The sequence below is a fragment of the Triticum urartu genome, chromosome 7A, assembly GCF_056163025.1.
Source record: "Triticum urartu cultivar PI428250 chromosome 7A, HENAU_Tu73, whole genome shotgun sequence".
Taxonomy (NCBI): Eukaryota; Viridiplantae; Streptophyta; class Magnoliopsida; order Poales; family Poaceae; genus Triticum; species Triticum urartu.
The window spans coordinates 645,227,711-645,244,219 of record NC_141879.1 but is presented as its reverse complement, the minus strand read 5'-3'; the positions used below and the strand labels follow the sequence as shown (position 1 = coordinate 645,244,219).

The window sequence follows — 16,509 nt, the reverse complement described above, 5'->3', positions numbered from 1 at the left end:
CTAATCGCCTATCCTATTACATGACCTCCATCCAAACCGGTTGAAGATATCTCGCACTACCATCTCCCACCGAACAGATCCAGTAACCAAACACTCCCTGGACTCCGTCGGAGTGAGTAATGACCACATACGGATCAGCGCAGTAGCCCGGAATAAAACCTGCAAAAAATGAATAGTTATTGTTCTGTTAAAAGCCAAATCATTTCTGCAGTTCTAAATTGCCCATAACAACGCGCATACCCCTACACGAATATGTCTAGATGTTTCGGACTCTATCCCAACAAGCCACGTTCCAAATAACGCATTGACCGAATTTGGAGGAGTAATGTTAAAGGCAATTTGCACAGAGCGCCACAAAACTCTTGCCAACGGGCAGTCAAAAAAGAGGTGCTTGATAGTCTCATCCCGATCACAAAAACTACACCTAGTAGATCCTGTCCAGTTGCGCTTAACCAAATTATCCTTTGTTAAAATTACTTGTTTATGCACAAACCACATAAACACTTTAATCTTCAAAGGAACTTTGACTTTCCAAACATGTTTGGAACTAGGAATAACACTAGAGTTAATGATATCGATATACATCGATTTGACTGTGAACTCTCCAGACCTAGTAAGTTTCCAGCTCAACTGATCGGGCTGATGAGTTAACTGAACCTCCATCAGTCTACCCACCAAATGAAGCCATGCTTCCCATCGTTCGCCCACTAGCACCCTCCTAAACTGAATATTAAGAGGAATGGATTGCATTATCGTTGCAACAAGAGAATCTCGACGCTGAACAATACGATATAGGGACGGGTACTGGATCGCCAAAGGCGTTTCACCAAGCCACGTATCCTCCCAGAAGCGAGTGGTATTACCATTACCGACAATAAACTTTGTTCTATTAAAGAAGGCGGTTTTGACTCTCATAAGCCCCTTCCAGAACGGCGAATCAGTTGGTCTCACTGTCACCTGGGACAAAGTCTTGGACTGCAAATATTTACTACGAAGAATCTGCGCCCATGTTGCCTCAGTCTCAACTGACAACTTATACAGCCACTTACTGATAAGACATCTGTTCTTGACTTCAAGATTCTCAATACCAAGACCCCCCTGGTCCTTTGGTCTACAGATGATATCCCATTTGGCGAGTCAGTATTTTCTCTTAAGTTCAACACTCTGCCAAAAGAATCGGGATCGATAAAAGTCCAGCCTCTTCCTAACCCCCACCGGGACTTCAAAGAAGGATAAAAGAAACATAGGCATACTCGTGAGCACCGAATTAATCAGAATCAATCGGCCTCCATAAGGCATGAGTTTTCCTTTCCGGAAACTCAGTTTCTTCTCAAACCGATCCTTGATGCACTTCCACTCCCTATTTGTTAGCTTACGATGATGAATGGGAATACCTATGTACGTAAAAGGTAAATCCCCAAATTCACATCCAAACAATTGTCTATAAGCCTCTTGTTCGTCCTTGGCTCTACCAAAGCAGAACAACTCGCTTTTATGAAAGTTAATCTTCAATCCACTCAATTGTTCAAATAAGCATAACACCAATTTCATGTTTCTCGCTTTTGCGAAGTCGTGCTCCATAAAGATGATTGTATCATCAGCGTACTAAAGGATGGACACACCACCATCCACTAGATGAGGCACCAAGCCACCCACCTGACCGGCCTCCTTTGCCCTCCCTATCAGAGTCGCCAACATATCTACCATAATATTGAACAAGATAGGAGACATAGGATCACCTTGTCTCAGGCCTTTGTGTGTCTGGAAATAATGACCTATATCGTCATTCACTTTAATTCCAACACTCCCTTTTTGCGTGAACGATTCTACCTGGCGTCGCCAAGCCTCAACAAAACCCTTCATGTGTAAGGCCTGTTGAAGGAACGGCCATTTGACTTTATCGTACGCCTTCTCGAAATCCACCTTGAAAATAACTCCGTCAAGTTTTTTCGTGTGAATCTCATGGAGCGTTTCATGAAGGACCACAACCCCTTCAAGGATGTTCCTGTCCGGCATGAAAGCAGTTTGAGTAGGCTGCACGACAGCATGCGTAATCTGTGTGAGCCTAATCGTCCCGACCTTGGTAAATTTTTTGAAACTGACATTAAGAAGACAGATGGGCCTGAATTGCTCAATTCTCACCGCCTCTGTCTTCTTAGGAAGCAGGGTTATCGTTCCAAAATTAAGCTGAAAATGCTGAAGATGTCCTGAGAACAAATCATGGAACATCGGCAATAGGTCCCCTTTAATAATATGCCAACACTTCTTATAAAACTCTGCCGAGAAGCCATCCGGGTCGGGAGCCTTATTATTTTTCATCTATGAAATGGCCTCGAACACCTCCTTTTCCGAAAAAGGAGCGGCTAAAATATCGTTCTCAGCAGCAGTAAGTTGAGGAACATCTTCAACCCTAGACTCATCCAGAGACACACAGTTATCCTCTGGGGGTCCAAACAATTGTTTGTAATACTCAGTAATATATAACTTTAGGTTCTCCTAGCAAATAATCGTACCCTCATCTTGCTCAAGCTGAAAGATTCTCTTCTTCCTGTGTTTGCCATTAGCAATCATGTGGAAGAATTGAGTGTTCGCGTCCCCCTGAACAACTCTTCGATCCTTGGCCCGCAGTGCCCACTTTAATTCTTCTTCAGGAAGAAGTTCTTTCAGCCTCATTTCTGCGTCAAGCTTGGCATGAAGCTCTGCGGCTGGCAGGATCGTGGTTTCTGTTTTTACATCTAAGGCCTGAATAAGGGTAAGGAGCCGTTCCTTTTCAACCTTATAAATCCCACTAAGATGTTTAGCCCACCCACGTAGGAAGCTTCTCAGGTGCATAATCTTATTTTGCCAGCGCTGAAGCGCAGTCCTACCTCCTGCATCCTTAGCCCACTCTCTGGCTACGAGATCAAGGAAGCCTTCTCTTTCAAACCAAGCCAGCTCAAACGAGAATAAATTCTTGTTGCCCGGGTGGGAGGCCTCTCTAGAGTCAAGAAATAAAGGCGTGTGGTCAGAAATACCACGAGAGAGAGCCTGGAATGTTACAAAGGGAAACTTGCCAATACCCGATCCATTTTTCAAACATTGGATTTGGCATTGCGTTAGCCCATGTGAACTTCCTACCTGAAAGCTCAATCTCTATCAGATCCAAGATTTCAATGATAGTGTTAAACATGAACGCCCATCTCCCGTCAAAGTTATCATTATTCTTCTCATCACGCCTCCTAATGATGTTAAAGTCCCCTCCTACCAGGATTGGGAGCTGCTCAGATCCACACACCCTAACTAGATCAGCCAAGAAATCCGGTTTGAATTCTGGCTGTGCGGCACCATACACCGCCACCAGAGCCCAGTCAAATCCATCATCCTTGGACCGCACCCTGAACTTAACAGCAAAATCTCCCATGACCACACTTCGAACTTCGAGAGACTCGCATCTAACACCGAGTAGGATCCCACCTGATCTTCCTCGCGGTGGCAGACAATGCCAGTCGAACTCAATACCACCCGACAAAGTATTGAGAAATTGTGGTGAGAAATTTTCTCTACCAGTTTCGGACAAAGCAATACAATCCAATTTATGCTCGATAGACACATCTGCAAGAAACCTTCTTTTAGCCAAGTCCTTGAGACCTCTGCTATTCCAAAAGATTCCTTTCATATCTCGTCATGGAATTTTTTGGCCATGCGTATCCTAGCACTCCTACGAACTGCGGAGGACGGGTAAATCTTCCGCTTCCATTTGCGCTTAGTGCTGATCTTACTCTCCAGCTGGTCCTCACAACCAGGCTCAGGAGGTCTTACTACCGCAATCTCAACACTCTCATCCTCCTCCTCAGGCTCAGAGAGGGGATTAGCGAGATCAACACAAAAATTATCAAGCACCCGAACCCCCAAGGAATCAATATCGAAATCATTCATGGGTTTGACGGTGGCTAAGTTACGGATCATATCTAAGGCCCTCTCGGCCTCTAAATCCAGTAAATCATTTACGGAATTAGAAATTTCACCTTCATTACTACCTAGTGAAATCCCTAATTGGTCTACATTATCAACAATCTCATCGTTGAAAAAATGCAAGATACAATTAGATGTATTAACCGACATACTAGTAGTGACCTGAACGTCACGAAGCTTGGCCTCCCTCATGGCGCACCACTGCTGCATATTGTCCACCTCCGGATGGTCCTGAAGGCGGCAGCTCAACCGTCGCCCCTCAGAAACCGGATCCGGAATCCCGCCAAACGCTATCACCTCCTCCCGAGTGAAGTTGCCCAGGGAATGACCTCCTGCCATACCCCGGACACTCAACCGGTCTCCACGGCAGGGAGTCGGCACCGAGTCGGTTGATGGGGTAGCATTGGCCGCCTGCCCATGCTCCACATCCACCTCAGCCCGCCGGCCCAGGGTGCTCGCCGGCGCCATCTGAAGGGCGGCCCCCCTAAGCACCGAGGGAGAAGAAGGCCCCGAGTCCACTTGCCCCGAGCCCTCTCTAAGGATCGGACCTGCCGCCTGCAGTCCCGGCCTGGCGAGAGGTGAAGAAGGTGGCGAGGCCACCTGCCCCGGACCCCCTCCCGAAGATACAGCCTCCAGCACGGAGATCTCGTCCGGGGCGCAAGGAGAAGAAGGCTCCGAGGTCACCTACCTCGAACCCCCTGAGCGATCACCCTCCACTGCTGGCCCCACAATCAGAGGGGGAACAACAACCGTAGAAGGAACCTCCTCCTCCTTTCCCCTGACCGAGGTCGGCGAAGTCCCAAGGACAAAACCCGACGCATCCTCAAAGTCCAACGCGGGTAACGTGAGCTCAAAAGCCTCAAATGACTCCACCCGCTCACTCCACAGTCTCGGAGGTGCAGAAGCAGGCTCGATAGACCCAAATCTCAGAGTGGTCAAAGGCACCGTCGAGTAGGGGTGGGCATAAAAACCGAGAACCGAAGACCGGAGCCGAAAAAACCGAGACCGAAGCCGAAAAACCCGATGACCGAAACTACTGTTGTTTATTCGGTTGGCAAAAATCAAAAACCGAAATTGCATCGGTGAGTTCGGTCGCTGGACCAGGTTGACCGAATACCCCGAATTGACCGAATATTGTATAAAGCCCATCACAACAAAGCCCAATATCCCATCCATCCGAACCTTTTCAGTCGATTTCTGAACCCAAATACACAGAGCCCCACGGCTTATCCCCAAACGAGCTCCATGTTTCACGCACGCATACCACGCAGATCCGCCGCTTCCATTTACCCGCCTCGCATAGGAAAGTAGCGGCGGCGGCTGGCGGCGCGCACGGCCCATGGCTCCCACTCGGCTGCGGCGTCAACGCCCATCTTCCCACGCGGCGGCGGCCAAGGACGCACATGGATCCCACTTGGCGGCGGCGGCAGTGCTCCCACACGATGGTGGCGGCAGCACCCATGGCTCCCTCGCGGTGGCGGCCGATGATGTACATGGCTCCAACGCGGCAGCGAGCCAGCCACCATCACTCCCTCACAACCGGCGCCAGCAGTTATAGCTGAGGAATCCCACTACAAATCCACACTGTTTGTTCGTTGTTCCTTTTGACTCCTGATTTCTTCTTTTTTTGAGCGAATTGGATCCCGATTTCTTGCTTTCCTAACCAATATCTCAGTTCTCTTCGGTTGTAACCGAGGCCCGACCCGAATTATCGGTGCACCGAAGTCTCGGTCATTGATTATTCATAGGACCGAATGATTAGTAAATTTGGGAAACCGATTTTCAAGAAAGACCGAAGCACCGAACCGAACGGTTCGGTCTAACCGAATGCCCAGTCCTACCGTCGAGGGTGGAGCGGTCCCGTCTCTGGTCGTCTAAGCATCAGACCCCAGTCCCTCGGACATCTCTCGACCAGAATCAGCGACCGGATTCTCCTTAACTCCCGCGCCGTCATCACCCTCGTGCATATCAACATCAGTCACGGTAGCTGCCTCGGCAAACAAGCTCTCATCCTCAAACTCAATCTCAAGGGTGTATATCTGGCCTCGATATGACCACTTGACCACATCGGGCACAAACTCAATGTCCAAAATACTAACTAGTAGACGAGCAACCCCATGAGCTCTAGTGAAGGCCGTATCCACACGCTCAGTTTTTCCTACCATGACGCCCAAGCTAGCAACGACCCTAGCATCCTGCATAGGCTTCGAAGGCGCTCCCGAAAAATGCAGCTAAGCCTGGGTAAGAGGTTTACCCTGAGGCTCCACCAGTTTCGACTCTTGGAACTTGAGGATGCCATCAGTACCTGGCACTTTGCACATCCCAAAACTCAACAGTCTCTGCAAATCCTCCACTGACAGGAACTCAACCCTAAACAAGTTTGCCTCAAGACTGACAAGCTCCCAGTGGATGTCTCCTGGAGCGAGCTCCCGGAGCCGCTGCACAATCTGGGCCTCAGAGACTGCTCCTCTGGTCACTTTGACAATCCGAGTGGTCACACTCTGAGACTCATCAGGAGCCTCCCTCTCAGTCGGAGACTCAAAAAACGTGAGTTCAGCACAATACACTCCATACAACATAAGAGACGGTGCCTGATCCCTCAAAAGCGGACATGCCCCCGAGTCATGGGCTGGTTTGCCACAAGTATCGCATAAAACTGCCACACACTCAGCAATGAAGTGACCCTTATCGCCACAGCGGTAACATAACATTTGTTTCCTTCTTACGCGCCCACTTGGCCGCCCTGTCCGAATCAGCCCTATCTGACACCTCCATAGACACAGACCCGAAGTCAGCATTCCCAGGAACCTCCACATCAGTGGTTGCTGTCACCACCTCCATAGCCTGGCTAGATAACCTAGACTCCTCGGTAACCCCGCCCGCAGCCGTCTGTTCGACGACAACAGTATGCTGTCTTGGACGATAGCGGCCACCTCGACCGCCTCGGCCACCAAGATGACCGCGAAAACCACCTCGGTGACGATGTCCCGGGCCTGACACCCCTTCAACAAAGCCTCCCGTAGGACCCAAGAAAGGCCTCTCAGCCGAACCATCGCTCTGCCAGGAATATCCCCGACCACCGCCCGTGGACGAAGATCCCCGATGATGTCCATCTCCATATGCGTTATGACCATCGTCGCCCCATTGAACACGAGGCGTAGTCGAATCACCACCACCAGACGTAGCAAGCGGCAACTGGGCCTGCGTCATCACCGGTGCAGCCAAATGCTGCGACTGCCGGGCGACAAAGTGCGGCGGTCTGGCGCCAGACTGAGCCGTCGCCGGTCGAGGCGGCAGGCCCAAAGCAGGGTGCGGCGGCCTCAGACCAGAAGCCCCTCTGCCCACAGCAGCAGCAGGGTTCGGCACCGGGGGCGAGGAAGCACACCACCCCGGCCCAACGCAGGTTGCGGCACCACCACCGACGCCGGGGGTCGAGCGCCCGGGAGACCAGCCCCGCGGCCTACCGCGCCATGGCCAGGCGCCCCGCTAGCAGACGGCGGCCTAGGGCCGGTGACCTGAGTCGCCGCCCTGCCGGCGCCACCGACCGGTGACGGGGCCACCCCACCGCGGGCCGTCCCCAGCTGGGGGCCGTTTCCACCACGTCCAGCTCCCGGCAGCGGGCCGTTCCCGCCGCGTCCATCTCCCGGCAGCGGCGCTTGCCCTCCGCGGCCAGCACCACCCGTGGCGGCGCTCTTGCTAGGAGGCAGCAAGGCTCCCCGGCCAGCCATGTCCCGGAGTGGGGGGATGCGCCTTGCCCGCCCCGAATCACGATCACAGAACCCCGGCCGGCCACCTCGGAAAACCCTAGATCGCAACAACGAACCACAGCCTCGACGCTCAATCGTGCATGGGTCAGGAGGGGAGATCGACGTAGTAGTGACCGAGTTAGACTGTGCCTCATACCCAGTTAACTCCGGCCCACCTACGCGAAGGCCCGGCTCACACAGAACCGGCCCAACCCTAGACGCTCCCAGCTCGCAGCCCAGGCACGAATTCAAACGATGCGCCCGCATCTGGGAGATCTCGAGCACATGCCCCGCCGGCAATGCCGCCGTAGCCGCCGCCGACGTCCGGGAAGCATTTGCATGGCGTGCAGGCCTCTTTTTCCTCTGAACTTTAGTCCACGAATCTGGCTTAATTAAATCAAAAAGAGCAAGATTGGGAAGTCTAACCTTCAGGAGAGGTCCCTTCCATGGCCTGATATCCGTCGCCGCTGTTCTCCGGTGAACAACGCGACGAACCATCTCCTTCCTCTCACCCGCATGGAGCCCAACCCTTGCCGGATGGTCCACTGGCAAGATCTTGTCTACCGTAGTGGCAACCTCGTCTTCGTCATACCTTGCAAGGAAAAACTCGCAAAACATGTCGGAAGGGGTCGGTGTTGGCGGTGAAGCCGCCGGATTATCACCGTCCCCGTCCGCCTCCTCGTCATCAAATCCGGCCAGCGCCCAGAATCGGCCGCCGACCCGCGGGCGAGGCGATGAAGCCGAGGGCAGCTGGCCGGCGGCCGCCGCCCCGTTGCCCCGTGGAGTCGCCTGATGGCCGGCGGAGTCGCCCCTCATTCCCTAACCATGTCAATATTTAGGATCCCAAGATAACTATATACAAAGAGACATCAAGGCAAATATTATATCCAAGAGTTTTGGGCTCCAAAGATAACTACATGCAAAGAGACATCAAGGTAAATATTATATCCAAGCGTTTTGTGCTCCCAAAAGATAACTACATACATTTGGGATTGGCTTACAAGAGCTACCTACGCAGACCTATGTTTTGATTCTTTAGGATAATGGAATGCACAGAACTGCCCAACCATTGTTTCATCATTAGTTATAAGTTCAACCTGATGACCAACATTTCCAATGCCATTATGCGCCATCAGCAACCAGACCAAGGTGAGGAGCTCCCCTCCTCTGCCTAGCTGCTGGGCGTGCAGCTCTACCGGGCACTTGCCGGCCGCGTAGAGCAGCAGCCTCATCCACATATCTTGGATCTCCGTCAGCGTCTCGCCCCACGGCCCAGGTTGCTCCTGTTCTTTCAGGCATTCCTCGTCGCCGAACTCCAGCTTGTCTGTCACTAGCTGATAAGCAGTGTCCAGGACATCTTGCTTGCCGCTGCCGTTCTTGCTGAACTTCTCGTAGAATTTTGCTAATGTGTCCGCTGCGGTGCCACTTAGCGGCAACATGGAAGGATGCACGACCAGAAGGTACACCATATAGTTAGATATCTTCCTGCATATGTCCATTGTAGTTGACATTGTCTCGTCATCCATGTTGCTGGAGTGTTTCTGCAAGTGCAATTCTGTGTATGTATGTAAGAAGATGATGTTATCACCCAAAGAATTAGCTAAAGTGTTCATTGTCGGGTTGATGATTGGGCGAAGATTCACCCAGCGTTGCTGCTGCGTTATCCTTGTGAATTCTTCGCGAGCAAGGCGTCCAACCCATGTGACCACACTGTCCATAACATCCTTGCTCAGATTGACATGCTTGGTGTGTTGTAGGTTTCTGATAAAGACCTTCTTCTCAACTGCAATTAAAATCTTTCTGATGATAGTCATTAGTTTGGATGATGTCGTTGATTGCTCACGGCCCATACATGAAGTCAAGAAGTTATACTGCCCCATAGAGTTCGACCACAACGGTCTCTTCTCCGGCCAGCCAATGCCACTTGAAAGAAGAAGCCAAGAAATGTGGGCAAGCCTATCGCACCTTCGAGCTTTGAAGAATGCCCAAGTCCACGGTGACATCACAGTCAGAACAAAAGCACAAACTTCAAGACTGAAGCCACCCAAGAATAACGCATAGGTGATTGCGACATCAGCTCTATTATGTTCTTGTTTGAGGTTTTCAACTAGGAAGAGCACAAAGGCAGCTATGACTGAGAATTGGCTGATGCACCGGAGCACAACCCCAGTCCTTGTTCTGAGCAACATGGCCTTCGTGAAGAGATCATCATACATCATGGCAAGCTCGACCTCCAGCAACTTGGGCACCTGGTCTAGGGGCCTGTCTTCTTGGAACCTGAAGACAGCACGCTCTTTCATTTGGGAGGTGGTGCGCCCTGAGAAAAGATCCCGGATACAAACCATTGAGCCTAGAACGTAGCAGATGGTGCCAACATAGCTGCCTTTGTCGACCTCAAAATTGAGTTTAGGCAATGGAGGCAGATTCGTCTCCCTTAGGCCATTTCGGCTACTGCACTTGAGCGCCCATATCCTCTCCCCATACCTGATGATCCCGGTGACAAACACCAAGATGCCTGGAGCAAGAAGCCGCTGATTTTGTCCACCTATCGACTTCCAAAAGGCGTATAAGGCTAACGAGACTTGGATGGTCAGATTCAGAAGGTGCCTCAGCCAGAGGTTGTTGTCCTCGATGGAGAAAGCCGATATGGTGTCCTGCCCGCCGAGATGGACGAGGAGGAAAGGCGCCCAGAAGAATGCTAGTTGGCGGCTTGTGCCCGTGGAGAATCTGTTTGATCGCTTGTTCCGGTGGCATGATCCAGCCGATGACATGGTACTCTGACCATCTCTGGATATGAGACCAAGGGCGTATACAGCAACCATGTCTGCCGCAACATATGCTAGCCAGGTAAGAAGCCTGAGCAGAGCATTGGTGCTGTACCGCCTGATACAGCCGGTGAAGAAGAGAAAGATTTGCAGGGTGAAGCTGAGGAGCACCACCAGCTCGATTTCCCACTGGTTCCATATTTGTTCCAAGCTCTCCCTTGTTATGGCCATGCTTGGTTTAGCTTTCAAAACACCTTCACTCCGATGTCCTGCTTGCAAAGACACGTATGCTTCTGTCAGTGTTGCACAATATATAGATTACCTTACATCAAACCAGCAGTAATATACCGGCACAACTAAGAAAATAAGTACTCCCTCCGTCCCAAAATATAAGAGGAGTACTAAAGAAATGGACATACTGATTGTGTGGTTTGAAAAGAAATGTACGATAGTCATTCTTGGAACAATATGATCTACTTCCTCCGTTCCTAAATATAAGTCTTTTTAGACATTTTAAATGGACTACAACATATGGATGTATGTAGACATATTTTAAAGTGTAGATTCACTCATTTTGCTCCGTATGTAGTCACTTGTTGGAATCTCTAAAAAGACTTATATTTGGGAATGGAGGGAGTAGTTAATTAAGAAAATTAAGTCCTCTTTATGAACTTCTGATAATGCACAGCCTTCTGAGATCGTGCTTTCTCTAGTAAGTCTTCAGTTACTTCTAATGTTCTACTCTGTGTGTGTCATATACTTGTCATTCAAACGGATGTATCTAGCACTAGCACTATTTCAATGCTAGATACATCTGTTTGAGCGACAAGTAATACGGAACAGAAGGAGTACAATGTTATAGCAGGATCATGGTCATAAATGAGTGAGAATACAATCCCTATATGATTAACCTAATTACACTCATAATTGCAGAAAAGGATGATTTCTAGTCCCTAAACTGTTGAACGAAACGAAACCCACAATTTTGGATGACTTGACAGTGGCTTCTACCTACCATGTCTAGTTTGTCTGCAAATAAAATACCTATCCTTGACGGATTAAATCTGCTACAAACATGTTCCTATAATATTTGATGTTTTTTATATTAATTTATCTAAAATCTTGCTTGAAATTCCAACACTGCTGGTGCTGGAGGAGGCACAAGGGCAATGGGTGCGTACTGATCAGAGCGAGTTTGCCCGAGGTCAAATCTCCCCTTTCATCTAACTATATCTAAAAATGTGCCAATTTCTTGTCATGAGGTCAAGTCTCCTGTTCCAAGTGACACGTATACATGAACATACACCAGCACATACATATATCCACGTGAACCTCAAAAAAATTCTACTAAAGCATATATGCATGTTGTGTAATGTGAGCACGAGTATTTGAATCTTGTTAGGTGCTATCCTTTCATCTAACTAGTTTGGTCGGTAACTTAGGCCCATAAAGGTTTTAACGTGTACTTTCAGGACTACTCCCTCCGTCCGCGAAAAAGTGTACATCTAGCTTTTGTTTCTAGTCAAAATTTTAAAATTTTAACCAACTTTTCAGAAAATAGTAGGAGCATATATGACATCAAATTGATATATTATGAAAGTATATTTCAAAACGGATCTAGTGATACTAATTTAGTGCCATAAATGCTTTTACTTTTTCCTAGAAAGTTGGTCAAAGTTTTAAAACTTTGATTAAAGACAAAAGCTAGATGGACACTTAGTGGTGTTTGGTTCTCTAGTCCTAAAACTTCTTCTAGTCCCTAAAACTTTTTGAAAAAGCCTCTCAAGGAGGTGCTTCTAAAGACTTTTAGAAAAAGTCTCAAAAAAATCCCACTTTGTTTGGTTTGCTAGTGACTTTTTCTAGTCCCAACATAAAAAAGTCCCTGAAACCAAACACCCTCTTATTCGCGGACGAAGGGAGTACAGTGGCGGAGCTTGGCAAGGTTGACTTTTTTGTGGGGGTGTGGGGGGCAAAATAACAGTATTTTGTAAGCTCCACCGGAGTTCAGGAGGAAGAAGATGGTCGGCACATATGGAATTTGATGTATTATCTTTATTTCCCAGGGGTGTTTGTATTGCAGAGTTGGTTAATAGATCTGAGAGTTCTTTTGTAAAAAAAATGATAATTAGTAGTAATATACACCTCCCCGCAAAACAAAACTAAAAGTAATATATAACAAATAAAACAGGAAAAAAATTTAGGATGTGAATGAGGAGCTCGTCTTCCTCGGCACCTTGATGCTTTAACCCGCGCAGCTAACTTCACCCATGGCTTCTGATGCAAACACACCGACGACCAGCACAAGGGGCATGATTTTTAGCTTGAACAGGCAAGTGGTGAGGGGAAACGGAGAAACACCACATCAGGAAGGAGGAACCAAAAGCTAAGGGCTATGCATGCATGGCACCCGTGAAGAGGTGGTAAATCTCCGTACATCCGACTAACTATCTTGAAGAAGAATAGTGGTGTCTATCCAGAAACACAGCTACAAGCCTACAACAGTAAGAAATTGACGAACAAAACCAATGATATTGAGGCAACTAGAACAAATGAGATCAGGAGAAGTTTGGTAATCACCTGTAAGTCGAGGCCCTGCTATGTTGTCGAGAGGCGAGAGTTGGGGATGATTTCTCAAGCTGTCAGAGCGGACGGCGAGGTGAGATCCAGAGGAAGGAAGATGAGAGAGGACAGGAAGGGAGGCTCGAATTAAAGAAGCCACCCCAGGCTCGACAGTTTACTGGCTAAGCATTTAATGCTCGCACTAGTAAATAATGTGTGGTACTCCGAGATGTGGTAACCTCCGGAGGTGATTGTCATCGCCTCAGATTATGATTCACAGTGAGCTCACCATACCTCAACGACTGCATTCACATAACCCACTTTAAACATACATGAAAAATAACAACTAAATGAAAAATTATTTTCGGCTGGATACAATCGAAGGTTTCAATTCAAGGAACACGAGATGCGCGAATGATGATTTTCATGGAAGTAAAAAATAGACATTTTACGTTTACTTTTTAACTAGTACTCTCTCCATTTACTTATACAAGGCCACTATGGATCAATAGACATTTTACGTTTACGTTTTGCATCAATACAAGGTCACCAACAGTAATCGACGAAAGAATTAATGATATTTCATTGTAATAGCAACATGTTTAATACTTGCATGCATGCAGTCATAATAACAATAGCTACTTCCTTCATTCAGTTCTCTTGCATGCATGTTGCGTATTAGTGATCCCACTAAACGGAAAGAAAAGTTTACTTATAAACTATGCATTAAATTTTACTCTGGTACTTGTAATTTGAGTTTATGGTCTTGTATATAAAAATGGAGGAAGTACAATTGCACGTGTAAATGCGTCGGGCAACGTCTTTAACATGCGTTATTATATGACAACACGAAATAGTCTTACATAAAGTCATGCATTTTAGAATTTATTTATGATGAAGTGAGTTTTGGAAGGCGCAGAAGAAATTGCACGGAACATGCTGTACACATTTGGGTTGTTAATTAGAAACAAAGAAAATAACTTAAACATAGAGATTGAAAACAGTTGATCTTTCATACTTATTTGCTCGGATCCTAATGAAAGTTTATTGAATTTTTTGTTGATCTTTGCAAGGTGATACAATCCTTTTTTTCAAAAGGGAGAAATAGCCCCGGCCTCTGCATAGGTGATACAATCCTTATTTCGCTCATGTTATATGGGTGAACCAAATACTTGGCACATTTCTGTCTTGCACCGGGACATAGTCTAATGTCGGTTGCTGAGCCGACGATGCCAGACAAGAGGGGCCTTTGACGTTGCTATCGAAAGGTGAGACCTCTCTCCCGAGTCAATGAGGCCAGCCCCATGGAGATAACCCAACCCAATGAATGAATCTAGAGTCGAAGACGCCACACCCACACTTCATGAACAAACCACGACCTGAGGACAGATCCCGCCTAATATGCTTGCATTTGGTGCTAATTTTGCTAATATTTTTCTTGTTCTTTTTTTGCGAATAAATTTTGATAATATTTTTCATTAGCGATTATATTAGATAGTCATTCCGGGTCTCAGAGCTACTGGACGACCAAGGGTGTTGGGATGAGGATGCTCTTCGCACTCACTTCATGCAGGCTGACGTGCAAGAGATATTGAAGATTCGGCTGTCCCCGCGTCAGCTTGAAGACGTCCTCGCATGGGTGCCCGACCCCCATGGAATCTTCAGCGTAAGGAGCGCGTACAAGCTGGCACTCGACGAAAAAAATCGCACTTCTTCATGCGCCACGAGCAGGGCATCGGACGGCACCAGTTCCTTCTGGAACATGACATGGGGGTTCCCTGCTCCTCCTAAGGTACGAGTACTGACTTGGAGAGTGGTGACAAACTCTTTAGCTACTATGGCTAATATGAAAAAAAGGAAAATAGTCGAAACTGATATCTGTACGATTTGTGGGATGGAACGCGAGGACACATTCCATGTGTTTTGCAGATGTCCGCGTGCTCTGGAGTTTTGGTGTACTATGGAGAAGACATGGCGCATGCCGAGACTTAACACTGTCGTCAACACGGGACCAGACTGGCTACTACAGCTTCTCCACCAGTGTAGCGAGGACGAGCATCTCCATGTGCTCATGACAGTGTGACGTATATGGCATGTCCACAATGAGATTACACACCACAAGCCGCCGCCTCCAGTTGAAGCCTCCCAGCGCTTCCTTTCAAGTTATATTGACTCGCTCATGTGCCTCCGTCAACACGCAAATGCAGATATGTTGAAGGGAAAGATGGTGTTGAGGACTGATCATATGTTCAAGCAGAGGGAGATTTCTCATCTCCAATGGACAACTCCCAGCCGCTGAAAAGTGGACCAAGCCCCCTGTAGGTTGGTGCAAACTGAACGTCGATGGTGCTTTTGCTGAAGCGGACGGTACCGGAGTTGCACGTATGATCCTGCGAAATCATCACGGTGTTGTGATCTCTGCCTCATGCCGATTCCTGCCGAGGTGTTCGAGTGCGCTTGAAGCCGAGATCGCAACATGTACGGAGGGTGTATCTCTCACACTTGAATGGAGCTCTGATCCTTTCATCCCGGAGACTGATTGTACAACTACCATAGCTATGATCACTGAGGCAGCAGTTAATAGGTCACCGGTTGCATCGCTAGTGGATGAAACAAAGCGTTTGCTCGGTCTAGGACGTGAGCATGGGATAGCACATGTTAGGAGAGATGGGAATCAGGTGAGCCATGAGCTTGCTCAGATGGGTAGGACGCCACACACAGCCATTTGGCTCCGCCATGTACCTGTGGAAATTATCCCTTTGTGTAATCTTGAATGTGACAACCATGATTGATGAATGAGAAGTTCTATTTTCGCAAGAAAAATATATTATGTAGTCATTTTGGTGGAAGGTATGCACTAGTTTTTTCTTTTTGACAGCAAATAGACTTTATTCCTCACATAATAGACAAGTTACAAAAAGAGGAGAAATTAAGTCTAGTATAGAACTATCCCAAAATCCCAAAGATCTAATGGTAAGAGAATTTCTAGCTAGGCTAACTGCTACCTCATTGGCTTTGCAAAAACAATACACAAAGGAAGTCTTTGCAAATTCCAACTCCATTTGCTTATACTCTATGATGATAGCCGCCTCAGGACCAAAGTATGCTTCTTGTTGACTAAAGGCTTCCACTGCAACCGTACTGTCAGATTCAATGATCAGTGAATTACACCCAATCCTTTCTATGAGAATAATTCCATTTCGGACCACAATTATTTCAGCTGTGTTGACGTATAATGTGCTGCCTAGTCTCTTCCATCAGATCGGTCTTTTGGTTGCATTGGTTAGAACATGCACTTCTACATGGTATCAGAGTCAAGAGGTCTTGAGTTCAAGACCCGGCTGGCGCAATTAAATTGCAGCCCACTTTCGGTCCACGTTTAGGCCTGAGGGAGCCACACGTGATGAGGAGTGTTGACGTATAATGTGCTGCCTAGTCTCTTCCATCAGATCGGTCTTTTGGTTGCATTGGCTAGAGCATGCACTTCT

At 47.9% G+C, this 16,509-nt stretch overlaps 2 protein-coding genes and 1 pseudogene across 2 annotated transcripts; 1 reads left to right on the top strand and 2 right to left on the bottom strand.

The window, feature by feature from the left end:
• On the bottom strand, positions 1–8,513 carry LOC147961003 (uncharacterized). Its single transcript, XM_087533625.1, has 2 exons — positions 8,124–8,513; positions 1–159 (listed from the first exon to the last, which is right to left on the bottom strand). Exons 1-2 carry the CDS (start codon positions 8,511–8,513, stop codon positions 1–3), a joined length of 549 nt encoding a protein of 182 aa, XP_087389751.1.
• Positions 8,514–8,554: 41 nt separating this feature from the next.
• On the bottom strand, positions 8,555–13,182 carry LOC125521067 (uncharacterized). Its single transcript, XM_048686126.2, has 2 exons — positions 13,040–13,182; positions 8,555–10,731 (listed from the first exon to the last, which is right to left on the bottom strand). Exon 2 carries the CDS (start codon positions 10,691–10,693, stop codon positions 8,708–8,710), a length of 1,986 nt encoding a protein of 661 aa, XP_048542083.2. The 5' UTR covers positions 10,694–10,731; positions 13,040–13,182; the 3' UTR covers positions 8,555–8,707.
• A 1,799-nt stretch (positions 13,183–14,981) lies between these two features.
• LOC147961002 (uncharacterized) lies at positions 14,982–15,813 on the top strand (annotated as a pseudogene).
• The last annotated feature ends 696 nt before the right edge of the window (positions 15,814–16,509 follow it).